At 42.7% G+C, this 26595-nt stretch overlaps 1 protein-coding gene across 1 annotated transcript in view; it reads left to right on the top strand.

Moving 5' to 3' along the window:
• The window catches only part of Elovl6 (ELOVL fatty acid elongase 6), a 111676-nt gene that overhangs the window by 69590 nt on the left and 15491 nt on the right, over positions 1-26595 (top strand). Inside the window, exon 3 of the mRNA XM_034499989.2 lies at positions 11755-11886. Within this exon, the coding sequence (XP_034355880.1) occupies positions 11755-11886 (132 nt within the window). The remainder of the gene's footprint in view (positions 1-11754; positions 11887-26595) is intronic.

Below are 26595 nucleotides of genomic sequence, written 5' to 3' on the forward strand. Positions count from 1 at the left end.
AAGATCAACAGTATGGTCTGTTTGTCATACCCAGCAACACGAGATCTGTTAAGTATTTAATATGTTCTGTATTCGTTTGTATGATAGAGAGACACTTATAGGAAGCTCTGTGATGTTAGACCCTGGGCATTCAAACTCAAGGAAGACGGCTGCAGCTCACCGGGATGCTGAAGAGGAGACAAGCATGGTGACTTACATGTGATACTCAAAAGAGATTGACTGCTATACTTGGCATGTTAAAGAGAAACAAAAGCACAGTGGTGACGAGTTAAAGCCAGCAGAGACTAACTTCACAGAGATCTGCAAAGCGGCAAGTTAGAGTTTATACGGCAATAAATAGAATGGTTGGCTAATAGCAATGTTTGTGTTACATACAGAAATATAAAATTCTTGTCCTTGTATAACTTCCTGCTGATACTTGGGTGCTCTAATTTTTTTTTCGATAGAGGATTTTAGAAAAGCTAGAGACTACACAACAAATCTGTTTACGTGAAGATATGAACATCTGTACAGCGTGCCAGTTAAGTTTTGTGTTGTGTTTTTGTATGTGCACAAGTGTTTTGGTATATGTACACATTTCTGTGGTCATGTGCATATGGGTGTTTGAGTTTGGTAGCACGTATTCGTGTGTGTGTGTGTGTGTGTGCGCGCGCACACACATATAGAAGCCCAGAGATCAATCAGTGTTCTTCACTTTACTTTTTATTGTTTTGTTTTTCAAGACAAGGTCTCTCTGTGTACCCCTGGTTATCCTGGAACTCACTCTTTAGACCAGGCTGGCCTCAAATTCACCGAGGTCCTCCTGCCTCTGTCTCCCAAGTATGTCACCATGGTCCAGCCATGATACTCACAGCTGAAACCACAGCAATGAGTGCGATGGGTTCTCACTGATCTGCCAGGCCCATGTTGAGCTTACAGCCCAACATGGTGGCTGTTGCATGGGTGCTAAAGATCCAGACACTCAGCCCTCTTAACTTGTGCAGCCGGCACTTACCTACTCAGATACCTCCCCTGTCTCTCAAACATCTTATATTACATCCCACCCTTAAGTGGCCAAGAAACTCCGGCTGTCTGTGTGGAAAACCCTTGAAAAAGCAGTTGGCAGTTGTTGACTTAAAGCATGCAGAGGCCTGCAAAGGAACACTTCTCCTTAACTGAGACACTATTGTCCAGGTTTTCTTGTATATTTTCCTCCCTGTAAAAATGTGTATTTGTCTTATGAATGAACATGGCTCAAGAAAAGATAAACTTTCTTAAAGAGAAAAACATGGGTTCCAGCTGTGCTTTACAGTCTTAAAGCCAAAAACTGGGGGCTGGTGAGATGGCTTGGTGAGGTAAGGAGCTTGCTGAGCCACATGTACCCTGAGATTGACCCCTGGAAGCCAGGTGAGGGTGGAAGAGATCTGACTTTGCAAAATTGTCCTCTGCTTTAGTGCTGCAGTGCACATGTATGGGCCCGGGTTGGTGTCTGACACATCCTGGCGCTATACTGTACGTTCCTAAAGGGGCTGCCCCGGGAATGTGAGAAACATCAACCTCACAGTTCTCCAGGGGAAAGAGACTAAGTTTCCTTGTGCTTAATCATTTTTCCTCCTGAGACCGCCTAGAGAAAGAAGCGCCATACAAACTGGAGTTTTGAGAACATTTTCTTTGAAGCTGCACTAAAGAATCCATTCCAGTTACACATCACTCACATCCCAAACATCACCTGACTTGCAAATGAAGAAGAGATTACTGCGATGTCTCACAAAAACTGACAGATAAAGTCTTTCATTCTCGAAAGAAATGGATGAATGCTTATTTTCTGAGTGATACTGACATTTTTCTTGTAAAATATCCCCCCCCCCCGGGACCATTGTATTGTTTTTTTCTTCCTTGGTTTTGAAGATATAAATAAGGGGGGGGGAGGGGAACACTAAAGTCTTTGTGGAAAATTATGTGAATAGATATAAAAATAAAAGTCGCCTAAACTATGAAAATAAAAGGCTCCTTGAGCCAGCTGGGAACACTGCCTGGCAGGTCTGGCTCTGGTGTCCTCGTGAGAAACTGATGACAAGGGTGCAGACAGAAGGAATGGCCACCAGGCAAACTCGTTTAGCTGTTTGTATCATCAGTAGAAAGTCTGCCTGCAACATTGCTAAAACAGAAAGCAAAAGCCTCCTAGGAGCTGTAACCAGGCTGCATCATTCTCCCACTTCTACGACCTTGAATTTGTTCATCACAACCAACACCTAGTTTCTTCATAATTCCAGCACTTAAAAGTGGAGCCACTCCCATGGAAACCTTATCAGATCGACTTGTCTTGTACAAGAGATCTTTCCCACGATGACGACTTAGAGAAACAAGGAGCAGAGGGATAGGAACATGGCTCCCTCCTGGGTTGAGATTGCCTTTTTGTGCAATTACCTTGCAAAGATGGAGGTAATGGGAAGATGAAAGCACTGCAACAACTTGGAACTCGACTGTAAAGACTTGAACTCTGTGTGGGATGAGAGAGGAGATGTCTTGGCAGTGGTGTCTGCTTGTATACCCTCTTCTTTCCTGACTGCAGATGAATTTTCAAGTGTAGTTTCAGGTGACCTTCTGGGCAGGGAAGGCTTGCAGCACTCCAGTGGTTTGTATGATTGAATCTAAAGCAGCTTTTGTGGCCAGCTGGACCATTGTTCCACGGCCACAAGACTAGCGAAGTACTCAGAGACTGAGGGGAAAACTTGTTGGCTGTGTTGGCTGCTGGGTAAGGCCTTGCTGGGTGTGTGATGCTTGGAATAATCTGGTACAGCAAAGGAAATTGAGTTCAGCAGAACATAGGTTGTACCATCCCAGCAGGAAACATTTGTGAGGCTGTTTCCGAGTTTAACATCATGCCTTTGAGTTTTCTAATTTCTCTTAATATCTTTCTTAGGTTTTGGGGTTGTTTGTTTGTTTGTTTTTGTTTGTTTGTTTTGCTTGTCCAGAGCTTCCTGGTCTCAGCACCATTGAGACTGTGTTATGCCACGTTTTGTTGTGGGTGGATGGATCTCAGCTTCTACGGTATCCACATACTGGGATCTGGGTGCCACCTTCCACTTCACTGAAGATATATATGTCTTCCTAGGGACAAAACATATCGCTTCCTAGTGTCTTTGGTGTAGGATCTCTGTGGCAAACTGGTAAGAGCTCCTCATAGGTGTGCGTGGGTTAGTCCTGCATCCCTGTGACTGCTTCACTGTCTGTTCCATCAGAGACTCTGCAGCTGTGCTTAGGTTAAGAGACTTGAGATGGAGAGATGGATAAGGAATAAATGGAGCCAATTAAACCTCGTGGATCCTTGAGATAGGAGCACCTTTCTAGGCTGTGGTCACGGATGGTCTCAAAGGCCTGTAGTAACTGCAAGAACCCTGCAAAGGAAGCAAGGGTACAAGAGTCAAAGAAGTTGACATGGCCACACCAGCGGGACTTGGGGACAGTATGCTTGGAAGATGGAGTTGAGGCATCCAAAGCCCAGGGCCTCTGTTTCCCAGGGCAGGGACACAGGCTCTGCCTGGGACCACCAGAGCCACTAGGATGAAGCAGCCATTTTGACTCCCTTGACTTTAGCCACAGAGACTTAGTTCAAATTTGTAATCTCCTCACCATAATATAAAAACTCTTGTCTATCCCGGGGACTGGACCAGCAACCAAAGAGTACACATGGAGGGACCCATAGCTCTGGCCAAGTATGTAGCAGAGGATGGCCTTGTTGGACATCAGTGGGAGGAGCAGCCCTTGGTCCTGTGGTGAGGTTCGATTCCTCTTTATAGTGAATGCCTGGGTGGGAAGGCAGGAGTGGATCGGTGGGTGGGGGAGCACCCTCATAGAGGTAGGGGGAGAGGGAGGGGGATGGGATATTGAGTTTCCAGAGGGGAGACTTGGAAAGGGGATAACATTTGAAATGTAAATAAATAAAATATCCAATAAAAGAAAAAAAGAAAACTCTTGTCTACACCACCGATTTTGAGACTAACACAGTCCAACTATGTCGCTGAGTGAGTGCTCATTCAGGTTTTGTTTGCCTTGAAGAGTAAGAGAGTCAAAGGCTTTTAATTACCATTGAGAGTGAGGATGCCTGATGTTAGGAATATTTTCTTCGCGTATTTTGTTAGTCTGTGTTAATTACGCACAACAATGTTTTCCTTTCCGTCGTGGTGATGAGCGTTCGGATTTTGAAGGAGCAGTATGGATATCTGAATAAAAACTTTGCCATTATTTTCAAGAGAAATCAAATCTGTAGCCCATTCCTGGGTAATGGGCCATAATCTCTGGTTTAAAAAAAAACAAACAATTTTTTTAAGTCATTTAAAAGTCATGTTTCAGTTTGTTCGCTTCAAACGTGCTGCTACTTTTTGCTCAATCTTAACTTCCCACCGTGAGATAATCTTTGCTGTAGAGTCGTTTCCTCTCTGCTCTAGAAATAGCATTTGCTGTGTTTCCTCTCGTTTTTCCTTCTGAGGTTTTATATCAAGGGAAACGTTAGTGCTGGCTGTATTCACTCAGTTAGCCGTCACCATGGAAACATAGTTCCCTGCCTGAACTTGACTTCCTAGCTTGTTTCCAGCTCTCTGAGACAGTAAGATCAAGAAAAGCAACAGACGTGGGTCTTCTCTCTTTCTCCATCCCCTGACCCTTGAGGATAGAGAAGCACTAGGCAGACATGGACGTGTTCGTGCCTGTTTATCGAGCTGTCTGTGTGGCTATCATTTTTCTCGGTCTTGATTTAAATCTAGGAAAATTCTGCCCAAATTGACTCAATCTTGCAAATCTGAAATCCAGTTCCGGTTCCACTGTCCAGATTCATCTCCTCTTAATGCATGCACTTCCAATTGTGGTCCCTAGCTCTCTGATACATCTAGTTTGTTCTTCTAGATATATTACTTTTACGTGTATGTTTTATGCCTATGTGCTTGTATGTGCAGTTACACATGGATGCCGGACAGCGTTAGATCTGCTGGAGCTGGAGATACAGGTGGTTTATAAGGCATGCTGGAAATGGACCCCAGGTAGACAAGAGCAATAAGGTCTCTTAACTGGCGAGCCATTCCTCAGGACCCAAATATGTCACCTTACAGAAATCCACTGCCTCTGCCTTCCAAGACCTACGATTAAAGGCCTGTAAGTTGCCACTCCTGGCAAGGAAGTAGACTTTTATATTTTACTTTAAAATAGTATCTGGAAGCTTATTAATCCACAGAGGAAGGATGGGTGATGCTGGATTTGGAGCAGTTTGATTGGTTGGTTGGTTGGTTTAATTTCATTTGTTTGTTTGGGGCGGGGGAGGTGGAGGGGATTGCACAGGTGTGTGCTAATTCATGTGCGTGCATACCTGTGCAAGTCAGAGGTCAACCCTAGGTATCATTGTACAACTTCCTTTTGAGTCACGGTCTCTCACTAGCCTAGAGTTCACCATATAGGTCAGCTTGGCTAACCATAGAGCTCTGTCTGCGTCCTGGTATGCTCTGGCCTAACTGGCTTTTTACTTGGGTGCTGGTGCTCGAACCTCCTGCTTAGATTTTGCCTGAGGATTGTTACATCTGAGAGCATACTCTCCCCCTCTCATCCTGTTTTCAGTTACAACCAGGCACCCTATTTTTAAAAATGTGGTGAATAGGAAGCATTGTTTGTTGACATAGACAGCCTTGTGCCAGGTCTGTGCCTACGATGGCTGGACCTGAGTGCGAAGATGTATGTGGTGGTGTTCATTCCGTTTCACTGAATGTAATTATACTTTGACCTACTTTAAAATAAAAAAACCTGAATTACAAAATCATGGTTTTTCTCACCTTAAAGAAATACATAAGGAAAACCTGTGATCTTCAAATTAGCACCTGGGGGAGGGGGACTAAGTGGGAGAAAGGTGTTTGCACCCAAAGTAGCTCAGAAATCACACATTCCTTAGGTTCTTGGGTCAAAGCAGAACAGACAAGAACAGCACCCTTTTCTTTAGTTAACCGGCTTCGCCTTTTCACCTCAAAGCCTCTATTAATCCCAGATATATTTCTATTCACAAACTTATTTTTCAGGATTTTGAAGTATGTTAAAACACTTAACAAAACTACTGAGGGAATTCTGGTCACTTTCATAGGAAAAGATATTTGTTTGAAATCTTAGAATTTGCAGAAGTGTGAAAGAATTCAGCCATCACTAGAACATTAAGGATACAACCTGAGAACCTGTCTTTAAAGAACATCGTTTTTATCTTCTTACCTAATTGGAAACAACACCGTAAACAACCAAAGCTGTGTGTGGTCCACTTTACTTTCCAGGACCCCGACCTTCCAAACTCTACTTTCCAGACGGCACCTAAGCTTGAGTCAGCATCTGAACTGGAGACATCATGGATTCCCTTGTAGTGTAAACCCTATTATTTTGTTTTGTTTCGCTTTGTTTTGATTTGAGTTTTTTTCTCTTTGAGACAGGGTCCTGGATGTCCTGGAACTCACTCTGTAGACCAAGCTGGCCTTGAACTCATTGGATCCTCCTGTCTCTGCTTCCTAAATGCTGGGATTAGATGTATGCCCCACAATGCCCAGCCGACATAGACTCTTTAAATATATCAACTAAACTGGGAGATGCAGAGAGCTCCCCTGTCTCTATTCTCCTCTGCCACACTGGTTTTTACTTCCAGTTCTTCTCCTTCTCCTTCTCCTTCTCCTTCTCCTTCTCCTTCTCCTTCTCCTTCTCCTTCTCCTCCTCCTCCTCCTCCTCCTCCTCCTCCTCCTCCTCCTCCTCCTCCTCCTCCTCCTCTTCCTCCTCCTCCTCCTTCTTTTTTTGTACCTTGTGATAGGCATGACAGCCGTAAACAAGGCCATTTAGGCACAACATAAAAGAGGGAGGAAGGAACTCCAGCCGACTTTCCAAGGTGCTCATTAGCAGTTATCCTGTGTTGAAATACCACCCACACGAAAAGGTCTTTCATTGGAAAATCAACTTGCTTGACTCTTGGAGGAGGGCCCAATACCTGTCAGAGTTCAGTGTGAACGCTAAGGAGGTGCAGGCTAAGTGCTGGTCTCAGAGGCATCCCACGAGGTTTTTGTGTTTAAATGCGTTTGAATTTATACAAGGTGTTCAGTTAGGCTAGTGAGCATAGAAGCCCCCCTCCAGGAATGATTAGGGAGAAAGTTGTGTTGTAGAGAAATCCAAATCTGGAAGCAGCTGCTTAACTGTTTTATTACTAGTTACAGACTAGTCCCCATTATTTATTCACTGTCCTTATTGATGACAATAAGGGATAAAAAGTTTCTGCATGTTAAAAAAAAAACAGTCCAAGCACTACATAGCAATACACATTAGGGGTGTGCGCACGTGTTACACACATATGTGTGCAGACATGCCCGTGTCCGTGTCCCCACTGCAGAGGCCAGACAGAGAGTGCTATTTTGTGCCGTTCTCCACTTTGTTTCTTATGGTTGTTATTTGGTTGATTTTTGTTTTTCTTTTTTCCTAAGACAAATTGTTTCTCACTGAACCCGAAGTTTCCCAGTAGACTGGCTAACCAGAGAGCTCTAGAGATCTCCTTTCTGAGCCCAACCAACAGTGATGGTGTTACAGATACATGTGGCCACGTGAGGCTGGAGATTCGAACTCAGGTCCTCTTCACCTGTTGACCTGTCTTCTCAGGCCCCACATTAGAGATTTTGTTTTGTTTTGTTTTGTTTTGTTTGCCTAACTCTTATTTGGTTCAGTGCCTAGTAATGGACTCGCGTCACCACCAGAGAGTACTTATTAAATAACCATGAGGAAGGGTTGTGTTAGTGATGTACATTAAGGTTTATTAAGCAAAGTAACTCTGTGCTACCTAGAAATTAGTAATATCTGATAAGCATTGAAGTCGCCCCATTCTTCCAGTCCCTGGATGCCTACAGGAAAATGGAGAATTATTGGATCCCTACTGAAGCATCAGGGCATTAATCCAGCCTAATTAATAGTAGGCCAGTGACCAGTCACCTGACTTGCTCAACCTGCCTTTAGCTGAACCTTTACCAGAGAGGTGTGGGTGGGAAAGCCCATTATTCTCAGTCACTTCCGTGGCCCAGTTTGCCAAACCTTCTAAACAGTGGGAAAGTAGTTATACTTTTTGAAATGCGTTAATACTTCAGTGGGTAGCTCTCCTGCTGAGGGAGACTTAAGCTTTTTACTCATGTTTTCATGAATCACATCTCTTCCATCATCCTCCTTCCTCCTGCTGGCCGCCTCTCGCTAAACAGTCTCTTGTCTGCTGTCAAGCTGCAGCCGCTTCCTCTTCTTCCTCCTCTGCTTTCTTCTTTCATCCAACTTTCACATGTGAGAAGGAGCACTCTCCACTCATCTTTCTGTATCTGCTTCTTTCACTTGTTACTAAGACACCCAGTTTTATCCAATCTCCTTGCAAATGCCATAATGTTGTTCTTTATGGAAGTACCCTGTTTAACTCAAAACTTACCCAAAGCGTGGTTTACATTTCACCAAAGTAGAAGATGCCCTTAGTTGCAGTGAGCACTTGGTTTTATAATGGCAGGTGTCCTCTCAAAATGGCAGATGTCCTCATCGTTGACTGTCTGGGACTCACACAGAGCACGTAACAATCTGTTTCTGACTCCCAACCTTTTTGGTATTAACCAAGAACATTTAGGGTGGTCTGACCAGTGTATTCAATGACTATAATCTACTAATGCCAAGACTCTTCTTATTTCCTCTCCTGTGGAATGAGGGGTGTGGCCCCTCCCTAGACTCTACTTGTAAGTTTCCTTATAATTCTCCAGTTCTGGGCCACAGACTGATTGCCTTGGAGGTCCTAGCTGTTGACTGATGATTTCTTCAGAGAAATGGTCTCCCATAGCTCAGGCTGGCTTCAGACTGGGTAAGCAGATGATGCTGGCTCTGAACTTCTGATCTTCCTGCCTCTACTGGATGTTAGGATTGCCGGTGTGAGCCCCCGAATCTGAAATTATGGAAAGTTTCTAAAGAACCGTGTAAAACTAGTTCTCTTTGGCTCTTGAAGCACATTTTCCCCTGGCTGACTTAGAATGATATGACATCATTTTACTTGGTTGGCACATGATTACAAGAAATTCAATCCATGCATCCAAATCTAAGGCCTGTGACTGAGAAATAATGCTGAGGGGTGGGAGAAATGGCTCAGGGATTAAAAGCGCTTGCTGCTCTTGCGGAGGATCCAGGTTCAGTTCTGGATACCCACGTGACTGCTCACAATTCTCTTAACTCCTGTTCCAGGGGATTCAGTGGCCTGTTCTGGCCCCTCCAGACAGCAGGCATGCACGAGATGCACGTACATGTGTGTAAGCAAACACTCATACATGTCAAATGAGAATGGTTCTTTTTAAAAAATGAAAAGACATCTCCAGGGAATGTTTTGAGCATTCTCAAAGAAGCAGGGACGATGTGGCTGAATATTTGACAGATCTGGGGGACTCAGCAGATGGAGCATGATGGTGTGGGGTGTGCACCTTGGGGTTTTCCCAGGAAAACTGTTCTGCTCAGTTACTCAGTGGTCTCTAAAGGAGCCCTTCCTTTATGCTTAGGGGTCAGCACATGGAGATCCAACCCTGCTCTCAGCTGAAGTTTACTAAGAAGAACAGGCAGGCCTAAGGGCTGCTTAACCTCTAACCCCATTTTTTTTTCTTTAGCAGAAAGTGGGGTCATTGGATTAAGTGATAAGGTCTTTCTGTGCGATGTCCACACAGGAGGGTTACTAAGTAAAGAAAGGTCTGGTAGTGGGAATAACTCTTTACCTTTATCTTTCCTAATTAAGAAGAAAAGAATCATGCTGTCTAATGCCACCGTTGCCTGCTTTAACAGAAGGGTTCCATTTCTTTTCTTTTTTCTTTTAGCAAGTCATTACTTATGCATGAACTTTACGAGTTTTATGTATCTTAACTTCATATGAGTACAGAAAAAGTGAGTCTCCTTCTATGTGATTGGACACCATACCCTTGGGAGATTTTAGAGCCAAAATACAGTCATGTGTGTATATATATGGATAAGAGTAGCTCTTGAATAATAACCTATCGTTTTCCATAAAATTGCCTTAACTTTTGCTTTGTTTTTGAGGGGAAAATATTTGTCAGAGGAGGAAAATGCACCATATTCTATTATTGTGTTTCCTTTAGTTGTTTTTAAATACACTGCTGGGGAAATACATTTTCTTTCAGTGTCCCCAGCTGCTCACTTGTTCAGTGTCTACTGAGGACCTACAGTATCAATGTGTGTTATTTGCCCTTAAAAAAAAAAATTGTTAGCATGAGATTGTCATCACTTATTCCGAAAGAGCCTGCTCCGTGTCAGGACTAAGTTTTCTCAACAGGCACTTGCCACTTGCCGTGTCGTGGGGTTACGTTTGGTTGATTCCTGGAGTCATAGCTTTACCAGGTGTGGCTCACCAAGTAGGTGTATATAAGAAGTGCTGTCTCTTAGACACATAGTAACGCCAACAGTCAGAGGAATGATTTGTGAGGTATTTTACATGCTACCTTCTTTAGCATTTTGGTTTTCCTACTGTGTCTTACGGCTTGTTCTTTGACCATTTCCCTCTCGGTCTAGTTGCACTTGGGAAAACCCATTCTAAGAGATGACTTTCTGTCTCTAGAACTGTGCTTAAAGGTTTAAACTATTTACAAGGCCTCTGAGGTCCGCATCCCACCCTTCTCAGTCTCTCACTCCTCTGCATGGTTTGGCATCACTAAACTGTACAGTAACAAATCAGCAGGCAGTGGGACTTGGGGGTTCTGTTGTCTTGCTGATGCCCCCACCAAGAGTCGAACTTCTACCCTGCTGTGAGTGAGCACACAGGAGCGCCAACAGTGACCACCCTCCCATGATGCCCTCATATGGGCTCCAAATACTTACACATGTATCATCCAGTTAAAAGTATTTACTATGGGATATTTTTAAATGTGAAATGTTTTAAGTTTTTCAGCTTGTAAAGAGATTTCTGTGTGTTTGTAAGAGAGAAATGGGCAGAGATGACAATCAGTGTGTAAGGAGGTTTCTATGTGAGGGAAGAGGGGAGATGAGCCCAGTCTCCATCTTCCTTGGTGTCTACCTTTTGTTTGTTTCCTGGGGTATTTTAAAACAAATCTAAGGTATGCTTTCTCGTCCGTAAATATATCTATCTCAATGTGTATCTAAAATTGAACCTACCATTTTGATTTTATTACAACTACTTTTTTACACTAGTTGTTCAAGTAAGATTTTTTTTATTCGTACTTGTGACTGTTGTGTGGTTTTAATCTGATCGGTCTAGGATCCTTAGTCAGGGACTGACTGACTGTACAACCCACCTGAAGAGAATCATTCAGTAGTCCTGCAGATTATATCAATGGTGCTCTGGTTACATCAGAGACATGCCTAAATTCAGGTGTGTGCGCGCAGTGTCTGGCAATTATGCATTTTTATTAATGGTAATATTGCAAGTTAATACTTGACTTCTACCAAAACCATGACTCTAGGTTCATTTATCTAAAAAGAGTAAAGGCAGTTCCTTTAGTGAAACGGTCACTTTTTATACCTTGGTGCTATGTTGAATTTTTTTATTTCAAGGCCTGAAAAGTGTGTGGTATCCACTGTATCCTGTTGGCAACCGCAGGATGGATTTGCCAATATAACATGTCTCTAAGGAGATTAATTTTCCATCGAAGTGGGGCATGTACTCAAGAAAATGCCTTTAGTAAAGACAGGAAGCTGTTGTGAGAGGTATTTCAGGACTCCTGTCTCACAAGGTTTGTTCCCTCTTTTTCTCCGTAGGAAGAAATCTTTCCTGTTTTCTGCACTGTATGCTGCCTTTATATTTGGTGGTCGGCATCTGATGAACAAGCGAGCCAAGTTTGAACTGCGGAAGCCGCTCGTGCTCTGGTCGCTGACGCTTGCCGTCTTCAGGTAGGTTGCTTTCATTCCCTCAGGACACTCCTTTCCTGAGGTCTGCCAAGAGAAAGCAATCCTTGCATCTGATCCTCCTCCTCCTCTTCCTTTTCTTCTTCCTCCTCTTCCTCCTCTTCCTTGTCTTCCTCCTCCTCCTTCTCCTTCTTTTCCTCCTTCTTCTTTAACTCACTATGAACATCAAGTCTTGTGCAGAGAAATGGCTTTGTTCTGGTCACATTGACTCTCCCTCTTCCGTTGGGCGAAGTCTTGGGCCATTTGTTGTGCTATCAAAGTTGGTCATTCAGTAATTCCAGTTGCCCAAATATGAATATAAAATTCCAAAACACACAAGCAAGTTGTGAAGTCCATTGGCGGTCAGGACTCAGGGTCATGGGTGAGCTGTTATGGGTACTTAATCTAAAGATGGCGCTGAGACGGAGGGCCAAACCCTGGATGTGAGTGTCCAGACATCACTGGACCAGAGAGTGTTGTTGCTCTGCATCCCCCAGAGCCCCATCCACTTTCATTCCCTGTGCTCGCTGGCTGTGTTTTCCTACAGCCAGTTCTTCCTGTGAGCCTGCCTCACAGAACCGAACACAGAAGCTCTGGAGATGCTGCCTAGCCTCTCCAGGGACTTCAGTCAACCGGACAGCAGCCACATTTCTTTGTTTCTAATATTTGGTGATGTCAGCCATCACAAGGCTGATTAGCACACACAGCTGGGGTCCAGGCAGGTGCCAGAATTCACCAGCAGAGCTATCAAAGTCACTTGTCCTATGTGTGATTCGCTTTTCAAATCCATCAGTTTCTGACTCAGTTGAGGAGAAGGGTCAATGGGGACAGAATAAGGGGAGTCAAAGACAAAGCACGTCACCATCAGTCATCTTACAACTATCTATTTATATTTTGTGGAATGATAAGGATAGTTTTTCTAGCACTAAGGGAAGACGGATGGTATCATTAAAAGCCTCATTAGTCACCTAACGCTTATTAGGATCACTCAGGAAGAGGATTTTCCCATGGAGCTCCAGGAGTTGCACATTCCATTTTGCTGGCTGCCTGCACAGGAACCCCGATTGCTTATCACTGCACTTTTTATTTCACTGGATTTGGGGAGGCCGGGGATTTGAGGCGCCTGCGCTTGAGTCTGTCGCTGAGGACTTCCAGTTCTTTTCCTGTCAGGTTGTGAATCTCTCTAAAAAAACCAAAAGTAGAATGTACTGTTCTGTGACCCATAAACAGATTAAAGTTCAAAGGATGGCCCCGTGCACCCAGCACCCGGCTTAACACGTACTCAGCTTTCATTGGCTCGTGTTTCTCTTTCATTCCTAACTTTCCCCATATGCTCAAATTTGGAAATAATACAGGCTGAAGCAATTCTGTGAAGGCTAAAAGAGAAGGGTCTTTTCAAAGAAATGCACGCCGTACTATTTCCTCACCTAAATTAGTGGTAATTCTTTGTTAAATCTTCAAATGTTTCTACTTGACTTATAGCTTCCTTTTTATGGTTTGTTTATAAAAACCTGGACCAAAATGAGGTCTGTGTGTTTTCATTAACCCTCCAGATTTCCTGGCCTCCTCTTCCCATCTCTCTCCCCTACTAAGGTACCCTGTGAGGAAATCCTTTGCTCTGCATACTTTATCCCATAGAGTTGTCCCTGGTAAGGATTTGTCCTGATTTTACTCTTTTGAACCTTGCCTGTCTTATAAGTTGGTTTATTATATTCATGTTTAATATTTCACAAAATTTTCTATAAGAATCTTACCTTCACAAGTGTCTTAGTTAGGGTTTCTATTGCTATTAAGAGACACCATGACCATGGCAACTCTTATAAAGGAAAACATTTCATCGGATCTGGCTTACAGTTCAGGGTTTAGTCCACTGTCTTCATGGAGAGGAGGATCACAGGTAGACATGGTGCTGGAGAGGGAGCTGAGAGTTCTAGATACAGATCAGCAGGCAGCAGGAAGAGAGGCACTGGGCCTGGCTTGAGCATCTGAAACCCCAGAGCCCACCCCAAGTGACATATTCCCTCCAACAACGCATACCTACTCCGGCATGGACACACATCTTAATTGTGCCACTGTTTATAGACCCATGGGGGCCATTTTTAGTCAAACCACCACAACCAGTCCTGTAAGGTGAATACATCTTTTCAGCAACTTGAAGTATGCAGTATGGTTAGAATAACAAAGTGAGTTGTATTTAAAAATAAAACTTGTGTTAGGCAGTGGTGGCACGCACCTTTAATCCCAGTACTTGGGAGGCAGAGGCAGGTAGATTTCTGAGTTCAAGGCCATCCTGATCTACAGAGTGAGTTCTAGGACAGCCAGGGCTACACAGAGAAACCCTGTCCCAAAAAGAAAAAGAAAAAGAAAAGAAAAGTAAATAAATAAATAAAAATAAAACTTGCTCAATAATGTACATTCAAAGTTTATTCATTAACAATAACATCTGTATATCATTCATTAATTTAAATATTTATAAAAGTATGTGAAGAGGTAGTAGGAGAAAATTATGCCTTGAGGAAAACCAAGAAGACATTATTTTTAATTATTAAATATCTACTATTTACTGGGGTAAAGAAAAAACACGCCAAATTTCAATAATGAGAGCCTGGTTTTTAATGGACCTGGAAATTTAGAAATTTAAACTTTCTCTCTTTGTTCTTATTCAGAACAAAGCAGATATATTTGTCTTTTTTGAAGGCTGAATGTATAAAAGTTTTGTTGAATCAGATTTTTCTCAGTCCATTCCTGTCAAGTGATGGTGAAAGAAACAGAAGCCATGTAACATGACACACGTGGCTGTGTCAAACGTTAAGCCACAGACTGATACCTAACGTCTGTGCAGAGACAGAGGAAGTGTCTATGTTACATAAATAGCAAAGAAATGATAAGTATAAAAGCCCAACAAGCCCGGCAGTGGTGCCGCACGCCTTTAATCCCAGCACTTGGGAGGCAGAGGCAGGCGGATTTCTGAGTTCGAGGCCAGCCTGGTCTACAGAGTTGAGTTCTAGGACAGCCAGGGCTACACAGAGAAACCCTGTCTCATAAAACCAAAAAAATAAAATAAAAGCCCAATGCATCCTAGGAGCTAAAAAGCCCACTGCCATTGATAAATTAATTCTGCTGTTCAGTCGGCTCCTCCAGTTCTGGATTTCTGCCTGTAGGAAGACACCTGGTAACATTTTCATAACTAAACACACCAACGTCTTGTCTGAAGAATAACTTGCTTCCCCCCCCCCCCCCTTGGAGCCCAAGTAGGTGTTAAATGTTCCTTTTCTAAAATTACTAAAGGAAATTACGGAAGGTGATTTGCTAACAACTGTTTTACACTTCTTTATAAAAGGGGATAAGACCAATTGAATCTAGAAACAAAAGAGTTTTGAGTGTTTCCAAGGAAGTGGCTATTAGATTAATTAAGTAAATTTGCCGTGTGGTAAGATACGTTAGTGATTTCCCGGCTGTTATAGGAAGGGTTTGCTGAAGAGAACACAGGAGTACATCTGCTCTGCAGATGGCACAGAGGCACACAGGCTCTGGCCTCATCTCAAGCACCTTTGTGAACAGATTGCTGTCTTGTGATGAGCACTGACCTGCAGGTCATTCTCCTGTTGTAGACTTTGGTACACACAAACCCCACACAGCAAGGTTGGGTCTTCACAGAGAACAGCATCTGGTTATAGCCTCTCCGTGTTGGGCAGGTAAAATGACAGGTTCACAGCCTTTGCTGACCTATCACCAGGAACACTACCCAGTTGTTGGAGATGTTTTGGTTATTGTTATTGTACGGTTACCTACTAGCTTTTTAAAATTTAATTTCTAATTTTACAAGTAGTCTTTGTTCATGAAAACAAACAAACAAATAACCAAAGGAAAAAGAAAAGCACACATACAGTCTTAAATCTCATTACTCACAGATATTTACTCTGAATAGATGAATGTTCTTCCAGGAATCTTCTGTCACAGCTTAAGTTTTTCAGTTTGGTCAATGGCACGACTTCCATACTGATATAAATAAGACAGTGCAGTTGCCAAGGTGCTTTGTGTCATTTACTGAATCACTAACACCGTAGGTCGGCTCAACTGAGCTGAAGTAGCGTGCCTTTTTAAAGGAGATTACATGAATTTACAACTGCATCATTCAGTAGTGGTTATTTTGAATAAATTTGATTAAGCTACAGATTATGATGCTCAAAAATTTCCTGTGTTACCTCATTGATCTGTAAAGGCTCCTGTTTGCCAGGATTTTTGCCTGGGATGGGTGTGTGTGTGTTTGTGTGTGTGTGTCAAGAATTTGAATTCCTTCAGAAGCCCATCACACTAAAGGAATGCATTTTCATGAAACTGCCAAATTCTGTAATCTGAATTGTACCAGATGACACTGACAGACATTATTGGTCTGAAGCAACCACGGTTATCTGTTGATCAGTAAAGAAAAACATTAAAATGAATTAACATGAGTGGGCGCTAGATGTTCCTATTGAGGAGATTTCTCTTAGAAATAAAGAAGTAGCTGTAGTTTTGAGAAATGAGTCTTTTTCCAAGAGTCCACATGTCCTCAAGGTACGGTCGTGAGCAGAAAACCATAGCAGAATGGTGAGTGGGATCCTTGCTGTCTAGAAACATTACTTGCTCACGCTGTGGTTCTCTTCTTACATCACTAAAATTTCTCCTGAAATTTCCTGTATGAAACATACTTGCAGCCCACCAACGAGCCCGTTCTTTCAAACTTTCAAGCTCTTTTTTGAAAGCTTTTGACCTGTTCTTTCTACACTTCCAAATACTGAGTACTTGACTGTTTGGGGGTGATTCCATGGTACAGATAGGTGCCTGAGTCTCACTTGACTTGGCTATGACCTTGGAAGCAGGAGTTTTCTCCCTTGCAGCTAGCATTTGGTTTTGCCAGCACTACCAGTGGATAGATTTGCTTAGATAATAGCAGCCTCATTGCCTGTCATTTGCAGCAGAAAATTCACAAGTGAAAAATTGGTGCAGGCTCTCTGACCACTTCTTATTCTCACTTAGAACTAAATTGTACTTTCTTGAGGCTGTGGTACCCAAACAACCTCCACTGAATTCATATTGCTATTTCAAATACTGCTCATACTTTAGAATCCTAAGATTTAGAACCAGGTTTCTATAATTAAAATGACTGATTTTTTTTTAAAAGAATGTTTCATTGCCTGCACAATGCAAGTTATTAATATAAGCAATGAATTTCTCTTATCCTTTGCTTTTCATGTATAAGGGTACAGTGGTGTACAGAAAAGTTTCTTCTCCTCCTCTACTCACATCTTGGACATCTGGAAAAGCATCAGCACAGGCACTGTGCTCAGGTGACTGAAGTAGCTGGTGGAGGTGGTTGTCCACTGATGCCAAGTTTTTGTATTAATGTAGAGCCGAAGTAGAAGTTCTCCAACCTCAATTCCTAATGATTTGAGGACATTGGGAACCAACCATAAGACATTCAGAGTTATCTTACTTATGAGAGGCAGTGTCTGGGTTCTCGGAAAGCATTTAGCTTCAAATTAATTCTTACACTAGTTTGAGTAAATAAATACATACCAAGAACAATGATTCAGAACACGAGAAACGAGCTAAGGAGACCCATCTGAAGTGTAAGAGCTTCTCCATTGCTTGGATGGCTCTGGAGACTCCCAACCTTCTGCTTCTTGCGACTTCATGTAGTTTTTTTTTTGTTGTTGTTGTTTGTTGTTGTTGATTTTTTTTCTGAGACTAAACTTATTTTCATCACAAGATTAAAAAAATTGCACTTGAGTGTCCTCTAATCTGCCAGTTGATGAGTGAGTGTGTGTGTGTGTTCTTTTGATAGCACAGCTCCTTTAGTTGATAGTTTGAGATTATGCAAAGTCAAGAAAAAAGCACAGTCTCCTAACTTAGGATCTCAGCCTACGATGCCTTTGTCTGCTTCCTGCTCTCTCTGTCTGACCCATGGCTGTTTTACTGGGCTCCTTTCCCCTGACGTTTATTCTTGTTCCTTTCATGTTCAAACACTGAAGTAGGGTTGCAGACTGAGATCTAAAGTCAGCTCTAAGTCATGGATGCCAGCTTGCTTCAGGGTCTCCAGAGGAACCCCCTCCTTTGGTCCTGGCTACAAGAGTGCTGTCGCCCCTGCATCTGCTACATCATCTCCTGCTGCTTCCCCAGAAAAGCATGATGTGCAATAACATCTGGATTTCATGTGTAAATGAGTGGACGACACATCTTGCAGTTAGTATGTGGCATCCTTATGGGTAGAATGTGGAAGCTATGGCCACAGGTTACATCTTGGAGCTTTGTGTGATGTCACATTCAAGATTGTAATCTCACTGTTGTGGACCAACAGTAACAGATTGACTGGGAAAAAGATGGGCCACGTTTATGACCTTAAATCACAAGAAAGACTTTCACTGGCGGTGGCTGTGGTGCACTTGGGAGGCAGAGGCAGGTATATATATCTGAGTTCAGGGCCAGGCTGATCTACAAAGCTAGTTACAGGACAGCCCAGGCTACACAGAGAGACACTGTCACACACACACACACACACACACACACACACACACATACACACACAAAAGACACAGAGACAAACAGACAAGACTAGACTTCCTGTAACACATATAACTCAGTGTCCTGATACTTTAAAGAGTGACTTTCTCTGCCAATGGAGACTTGGTGGTTCGCTTGCTCGGAAGTTCTCATTGGCCGAAGATCTCAGGATCAACCGACTAGCAGCTATTGTCTTAATCCTCTGCTCACATCTCCAAAAAGGTGTAGGTTCTTGGTTCTTGCCTAAGTTAAAGTAGAAACTTTAGAAGTTTGACTTTTAGCCTACATTTCTGAAACTCACTATATAATATATAGAAATCCATTCCAGGCTTATAGACTGCATATAGGTGGGCTATGCGTCTGCTTTTACACACCCTGTCTTCTTCAGAGTTGTTTATAAAGGGAGGACTGCTTGTTTTCACCGTTAATTTTCCTCTTTAAGCATTTCATCCCAAGTTGAGTATGTAAAATGACTCCTGAAAAGAAGGGAAAGTGAATAGCAGAATAAAAAAAATATTAGCGTAGGTATCTCCACAGGGAAAACATAACTGGCAGAAGTTCTAGCTAACAAATTGTGGTGTGATCGATTGCCGGCAATCCCTCAGGCGTTCTCGGTGGCCGATGTGGTTGGCTTTTTGACAGAATTACTATACATTTCATTCTGACTCCCGTGAAGTACACAGCTGCTGCACCCTAATGAGAGCCCTGGGTCGATGTTAGCTTTGGATTAGGAAATTCTAGACACAGCTCCCCTGGCCCCTTTGACAGGAAATTCTGTAAGAGGCTGGAGGTTTTCAGACCAATAATGGTTGAAATCGCCTCAGCTTGCCCGTACTCTCTAGTTCCAGTTTTCTTAAAAAGCAAACCCTTGTGATATGTTCTATGAAGCCTTACGTAGATTTATGACCTAAAACTGTTTAGTAATCATCCGAAGGGCAGGGTTCTGACAAAAGGTGAGACAATCCATTTGAGTCTAAATTACTGAGCATAGAAGAAGGAATCTTTAGAGATAAGATGGCTCAGCAGTTAAGAGATCCAGGGGTCTGATGCCCTCTGGCTTCTGTGGGTGCTGTATGTATGTGCTGTATCAGCATCGACATAGGTAGGTAGATATATATATATAACAAAAAAATTAAGTTTTTAAAATTGTCTTTTAACAAAACAAAGTCACCAGAATTCTGTTTGATTAGAAGTATTTCGTAGTGAGAATCACATTACTAAAGAAACTGCTTTTCAAAAATTATTTCTTCCTTCATCCCACCCACCAAAAGTTGCAAAGTATTGTTTCTTCATGCAAACCCATAGCTGTGAGCCAGATGTAGTGAGTGCCTGCCTCTAACACCAGGAAGGACAATAGAAAGTTCTAGGCCACCTTGGGCCACACAGGAGGACCCCGTCTCAAAAAATCATAAAATTACACAAAAATGTAGATGTGGTTAAGGAACCGTAGGAGCACGGTGAGTGTCCTTGCTGTGGCACTCGTGACAGGTGGACACGAAGAAACCCATTCGATATTATTTTGCAGAATGAGGAGTGTTGTCAGCAGCTGGCCTGGGGATGTTCCAGGGCTTCTCTATTGTTTCCTGTTTTGGATCAAGTCCAAAAGTGAAAATAATTGCTTTTGCACTGGTGAGTTGTCCAGCTGTTTGGGTGACTCTGATCTCTTCCTGGAGGGGCTGGAGAGGACGTGGGCCTGAGCGGAGGCTGCACACACGGCGAGGAAGCACACTTCAGATAACGTTTCTGCGGCAACATCTTCAAGCTTGGGCTGGGTCTGTCGCCCGCAGTGATTGGGAAGCTGCATTGCCGCACTGGCTGCTCAGAGCCCACCCCACTCTACCCCACCCAAGCCTTCTGTAGGGTTGGCGAGGGAAGGCAGAGCCAGCCACGGAAGCAGCACAGGAGCCGAGGGAGGAAGACGTCCTCCATATTTAATGGGAAATGTTTGCTGTTCCAAAATTTGTTTTAGCCTAATTTAAAATGAACAGCTTTTCTCTGTTCAAAACAGAGAAATCACAGGCGCTCCTAGAATTCTAACAACCAATTTATACAATGTATGTCAGGGTTTTTAATCCACACCATCCTACACCAACCTACAAATAATATACACACTAGGCTTGCAACCTTTAGTTGTGGCAGGCAAGTTCTTTTGATATGTCAGAACAGTCAGGTGTTTCTGAACTGTTGTAGCTCAAGATTCATTTTTTTCCATAGGAATAAAAGCCAAACTGGGATTGTCAGAACATGTAGATCTATCTCCGTGTAACTTCGTGTTTCAAAACATAACTTTAAACACAGCAAATATATGCTAACAGTAATTTTCCATCCTAAGAGGGGTTCTTTATTTGAAAGTGTGGCTCTGGTGGTTTTAACACTACCTTTTTTTTTTTTTTTTTTTTTTTTTTTGGTTTGGTTTTTCGAGACAGGGTTTCTCTGTGTAGCCCTGGCTGTCCTGGAACTCACTCTGTAGACCAGGCTAGCCTCAAACACAGAAATCTGCCTGCCTCTGCCTCCCAAGTGCTGGGATTAAAGGTGTGTGCCACCACCGCCCGGCACACTACCATTTATTTAATGGTGACAGGGGTGACATTGTGTCGGTTCACCAGCTGTCATTGTCATAGTGGGCTCAGAGTGGCAACACACTAATGTAGTGTAGTGCCAGGGCCTGGAAGCCAGAGGCAGGAGGATTGCCAGTTTGAGGGCTGCCTGGGCTGAACAGCCAGTCAGGCACTCAGTGTGGGTCTGTGCACTAGAGCGCTTGTGCAAGCCACAGTAGACCCAGGTTTATCCCAGCAAGGTTACCACCCAGTCACACTGAGGACTTATGACTTTCTTGATCCACAAAGTTGCTAAGGTGACAATGAACGACAGGGAGAAGCTTCAAATTTTGTGGCATTGTTGTTATAGCGTAGCTTGGACACTAGCTTTGACATTGTTTCTTGAGTGTAGTTTATATATGGGGGTACACAGTTCATCTAATTGTATGCGTGAACCACAGCGTGTTATTTATATAGGAATATTTCAGAATGTTGTGATTCAGGTCCCTATGGAAGAACTTACAGAACGAGAGGAAATGTCCTCCTATGGATGTGAGAGCGCTATTTGCTCAGTTCCACGTTCTTTACATAATTGGAGGGCCAGAGTTTTGAAGAAGGCTAAACCGTGAGAGACTAGTAGATTCTACTAGAGAGGACTGTGGGCTGGGGGGTGTGGCTCACTAGCAGAGTCCTGCAGAAAGGAAATAAAGTGAGAAAGACCATAGACAGGGTTTCTCAAGCCCGACTTGGGGGCCATTTACATAAAAGCATCTGAGTGTTAATTAAAAGTTGTGTTTTTTGGGGTTCTCCCTTCCAACCAGTTGGAACCACTGGTAGCCAAGCCTAAAAATCTGCATTTATTATAACCACCATGGTTTACTCTAAGTCACAATTCCGTTTGATTTTAGGGGCTAACTCTCCACACCCTCAACATCTCCTTTCAACATCCAGGTCAAGACAAGAAGCCCAGTGTGTCCTGCTGTGCCCCAGCACAGTCTGACTGGGACTCTGGCCCACTTGGCATGCTTATCTGTGTTCCTAAGCTTCCTGTTTGTGGCTGACCTCTCTACAGACATTTCGCCCCCCTCTGTGGATTATTAACTATTAACTGCACGCCTTCACCTGAGATAACAGCCCTGTTCTGATTAACTTTCACTTCAGGGAGTGGCTCTTTTCCACCAGCTTCCTGGTTGGCCTATTGCCATCTTGGCAGAGCCAGGAGACACAGGCAACCCCTAGAGCATGGCTGTTCTCTCTGGTGACTTCCTGAAGGTGATGATATCTCTGAATCCCTGCTTCATCTCAATCTACATTTTCTTCTGGTAGTTTGTCTTGCCTCAAACTCAGTGTGCTCTGAAAAGCCTTTATTTATTTATTTATTTATTTATTTATTTAAATGTTCTTGGTCAACTTGTAAAGAATTCCTTACAAGTTAATTTAATCAGTAGAAAATAAGTTAATAATTAAATTAGTTTCTCTTTATCTCAAGACCCTTATTGCTTAGGCCAGAGACCTTTAGCCTTTCCTTCCTTGCTGTATTTCACCCATGACAGTGTTTCAGGGAGCTGCTAAAAAAAAAAAAAGCATCACCAAGTTGTCTTTATTGTATGTCTGCTGTTGCCGTTTGCAGCTACCAGCATCCGTAGGAATGAGAGAGCTAGCCCTTTTTAAATGTTCTCCTTAGTTACTCTATTACGTAGCAAGAATAAATGTTCTTTATTAAAAACTCCACAGTTGTGTGTGTTAACAGTGCGGAGGTTGTCATTCCATGTTGTGGTCTTTTCCCATGTGGCAGCCCTACATGGTCCCTAAAAGTATAAAGCATATCATATCCCTGTCCTGCTTAAAGCCAGACAGTGCTCTGCAGTGCTACTGAGAAAATGATTTTTATTGTTGCTAATTATTATACCTTATAAAATCCTCAGAGGCTCTATCTACAGGCTGGGGCCATACCAATCTTCGAAGCCATATTTCATCCCTGTCCCTGTACAACCAGCCTTCCTGGCCTTGGACTGGCACCCCCGTCTCTTCTGCTGTGAGCCTTGTATGTGTGTTCATATCAAAGCTGTGGCAGGTCAGGCTCCTTCTCACGAATCTATTATCAGCTCACTTGTCACCTTGATTACCCTGAAACGTTTTGTCATTACTGAGATATTTAACCACTACAGGAGATCATTAAGTTATTCCGTGTGTGTGTGTGTGTGTGTGTGTGTGGTGTGTTTTAACCCCAGCAGAATATAGACTTGGTAAAACAGATGAATTCTGGGATACTACAAGAGAACCTAGCATGGAATAAGTGTAGAATAAGGTTTTTGGGGGTTTTTTTGTTTTTTTGTTTTTTTTTTTTAAATGAATAAACCCAGATTAGATACAACCTAATTAAGCCAGAGTTTGACAGGTTTATCTGTGTGTTTTTTTCAGGCGGGACACTAATTCTTGTGTGACCATCAAGTTAAGATTAACTAGTTAGGGCATTTACGTGTAACTGCCTGAAAAAAGAAAGCTTCATTAATTTGAGATGTTGTTATAGCTGTGTTGATGGTTGCATCTGTGTGCATTCTGCACACTTGACCCAGCTCTCATAACAATGTCTATTATAGAGACAGGTCTATCCTTAGCCAGCCCCGACTCGTGACATCGTTTCATTAGTACCCATCTCAAATTCTTCATCTTTGCCCATAAACTGATTTGTAGACTGAAGTGCAGAGTCATTATCCAGCAGTTTCTCCCAAGATGCCCTTGCAGGGGGCTGGCTGCTCGGTTTCTCTAATCTGCTTGCTGTATGCTTGCCTGCATGGACACCCTGATTTTTATAGTCCGCCCTGTGCCTGTCAGAGCTTCCATCTATGTGTTTCAGACTTTTATCTCTTCATTGCTGGAACTTTCGATTAATTGCAAGAAGCCAGTTTAGCTTTTTTTTTTTTTTTTTTTTTTTTTTTTTTTTTCAGAAGCACACGCTACTAATTATGTTGAGGCTGTGGGAGGGTGAGTGATGTTTGGACAAAAATCTTGCTATGTAGTACAGGCTGGCCAATACTTTTAGCTTACAATTGAACTTTGTTTTTTCTTTGTTTTCCTTAGCATTTTAAAATGTCATTAATCAAGAAATTCACTTAACTTGTTTTGTTTTGTTTTGTTTTGTTTTGTTTTTGGAAGTAAGAGCTCAAAGCACAGGAATTTAGACTTAGAGATATCTGGAGACCCTTTTCCAATCTTGCCTTTTTTCTGCCTTTTTTTTTTTTTTTTTTTTTATCTCAACCATTTTTGTCTGTGTGTGTATCAAGTGTGTTCACCTGTGCAGCCAGGTTTAGAAGTTCTTTATCTTACGGAATTCAAACTGCCAATTAAAGGATAACTCTCCATTTCCACCTCCCTAGTACATATTTGGCTGACTCCGAAGTCTAAGTCACGTAGTACCTGTCTTTGTGTGGTGAGCTTTTTTCACTTAGCACAACGTCCTCACTGTTTGTGCACCTTGTAGCTTGGGTCAGAATTTCTTTTCAAGACTCATCTGAACAGTTCACAGTTTGCTATCCATTCGTCCACTGACAGACACTCGGGTTACTCCTCTCTTGGCTGTTATGAATAATGTTGCTAGAATACATGTGTGAACATAACTTTTTTTTAAGGTTTCATTTTTAGGTTTTATGAATAAACTGTGGGCCCCAGGTGATATTGCTGAATTATGTGGTCATGTGTTTTCAGCTTTTAGGGTGACTGCCATACCATCTTCTAAGTATTTCCTTCCAATTTACATCCCCTCCGTCAGCTCGCAAGGGGTCTAGGCTACCCACATGCTAGACAGCACTACTTGTTTTCTGATAAGAGGGCACACCTCTGGCATAGCACTGATAGAATGCTAAGCCAGGCTGCAGTCTGAGGTGTCAGGCAGAGGCAGACCTCGTCACTAAAGAGGTAAAGTGTCCATTGATACCTCTAGGAAAAGTACCCAAGATGTCATGGAAATCCAACAGATTGGCCTTCAAAAGTAAAGTTTATGAAGAAAAGCCCAGACATCAGCTGAATACTTAGGAAAGGCTCCACCTGACCTAAGTGAGAGTGATGGGCCTGAGCTAATTTTTCTTCTTAAATAGACCTATCAAGCACATTAAGATGTGCTTGTGTGTGCAGTGGTTTTCTTTTCCAAAATCACTCTGTGATTCCATCAAGATTTCGAGTTCTTACAGCCCATCATATGGATCCATGAAAGGCTTTGATTTGGGGTTTCTCATGCCATGAATGACCAGAAATCCTTCCAAAAAAAAAAAAAAAAAAAGGAAGTCTTGAAGTTTAGGTTAGGTTGCCAAGGTTGCTATGTGGCCATTCGTAAATGGCAAAGCATTCTGGAGCCATAAAATTGGAAACTCTCAGTTGTCTATAAGACCAGTGATGAACATGCTGCCCAATGATCTCGAGATCTGCTAGATGTCTCTTGAGAAGTCTGTGACTTAGCCATGGACAACGGCTGTAAAGGTAACTCTTCTGGCTCCGTCCATGTACACTTCACAACTGAGAAGCTAATAATGAGTTTCAGTTAGAAAGGAAATTCCTACGATTACTTATTTTAATTATGTGTGCCTGGTGCCCGAGAAGGCCGGAAGAAGATATCAGATCCCTGGAACTTGAGTTACAGACACTGATGAGCCAACATGTGGGTGCTAGGAATTGATCCCCAGTCTTCTAGAAGAGTAGCCGGTGCTTTTAACCTCTGAGTCATCTATGTCTGCCCAAATCCCCAGTGTCTGTTAAAAATGAAAGAACAAAGGCTTTTTATTGTCATCGCCTCTGCGTTTCCTTTAATCCTGCAGACTCAGTTCTGAAGGATCTCTTCAGCTATTGAGTGGCATTTGTCCTTCTCATCTCAAGGTGGTGAACTGACCTAGAGAACAGTTCTGCGTTTCAGATGTAAAGGACCCAGATGATAGCAGAGCTGGGCTTTGGCCTTCTATCATGTTCATCTGACACACCACTTGCCAGGCCCAGAAAGCAATCCTGCTTTCTCAGTTAGTTTTTCGTTGCTATGATAAAACCTTCTGATCAAAAGCAACTTGGGGAGAAAAAGTTTTAGTTCATCTTACAAGTCTCGGGTCACAGATGGTATTTGATGAAAGTAGAGCAAAAATTCCAGAGGCAGGAACTGGAGTAGAAACCAAGTTCCTTCCCACAGCTTGCTCAGTTTGCTTTTTTTCTACACCCTAGGACCATCTGCCCGAGGATGGAAAACCATCCACAGTGGCCTGGCCCTCCCACATCAAAAGTCAATCAAGAGAGTGCCTCACAGTCTTCTCTATAGGCCAGTGTGATGGGGGCATTTTCTCAGATGACTCCAGTTTGTGTCAAGATGACAAAAGCAAACAAACAAACAAAAAAAACACCCAATATACTTGTACTTCTATAATACCCATCTTTTTTTTGTTAATCAGCTAATGATACAATTTAAGAAGAAATATCTTACTCCTATCATCTCATTCCAGAAAACTTCTTGGTCAATTGCTTAGTAAATAAAAATCCCCACTACAAGCTTCCTCATGTGGGCCTGGCTTCATGTGCACTCATGAGTTTGCCAAAAGAAATAAAATGGAAGACCCTGGAGGGAAAATGGAGACTGAAAAGTTACCCAAGGAGTGGAATCCCA

Source organism: Arvicanthis niloticus, chromosome 4 (genome assembly GCF_011762505.2).
Source record: "Arvicanthis niloticus isolate mArvNil1 chromosome 4, mArvNil1.pat.X, whole genome shotgun sequence".
Lineage (NCBI taxonomy): Eukaryota > Metazoa > Chordata > Mammalia > Rodentia > Muridae > Arvicanthis > Arvicanthis niloticus.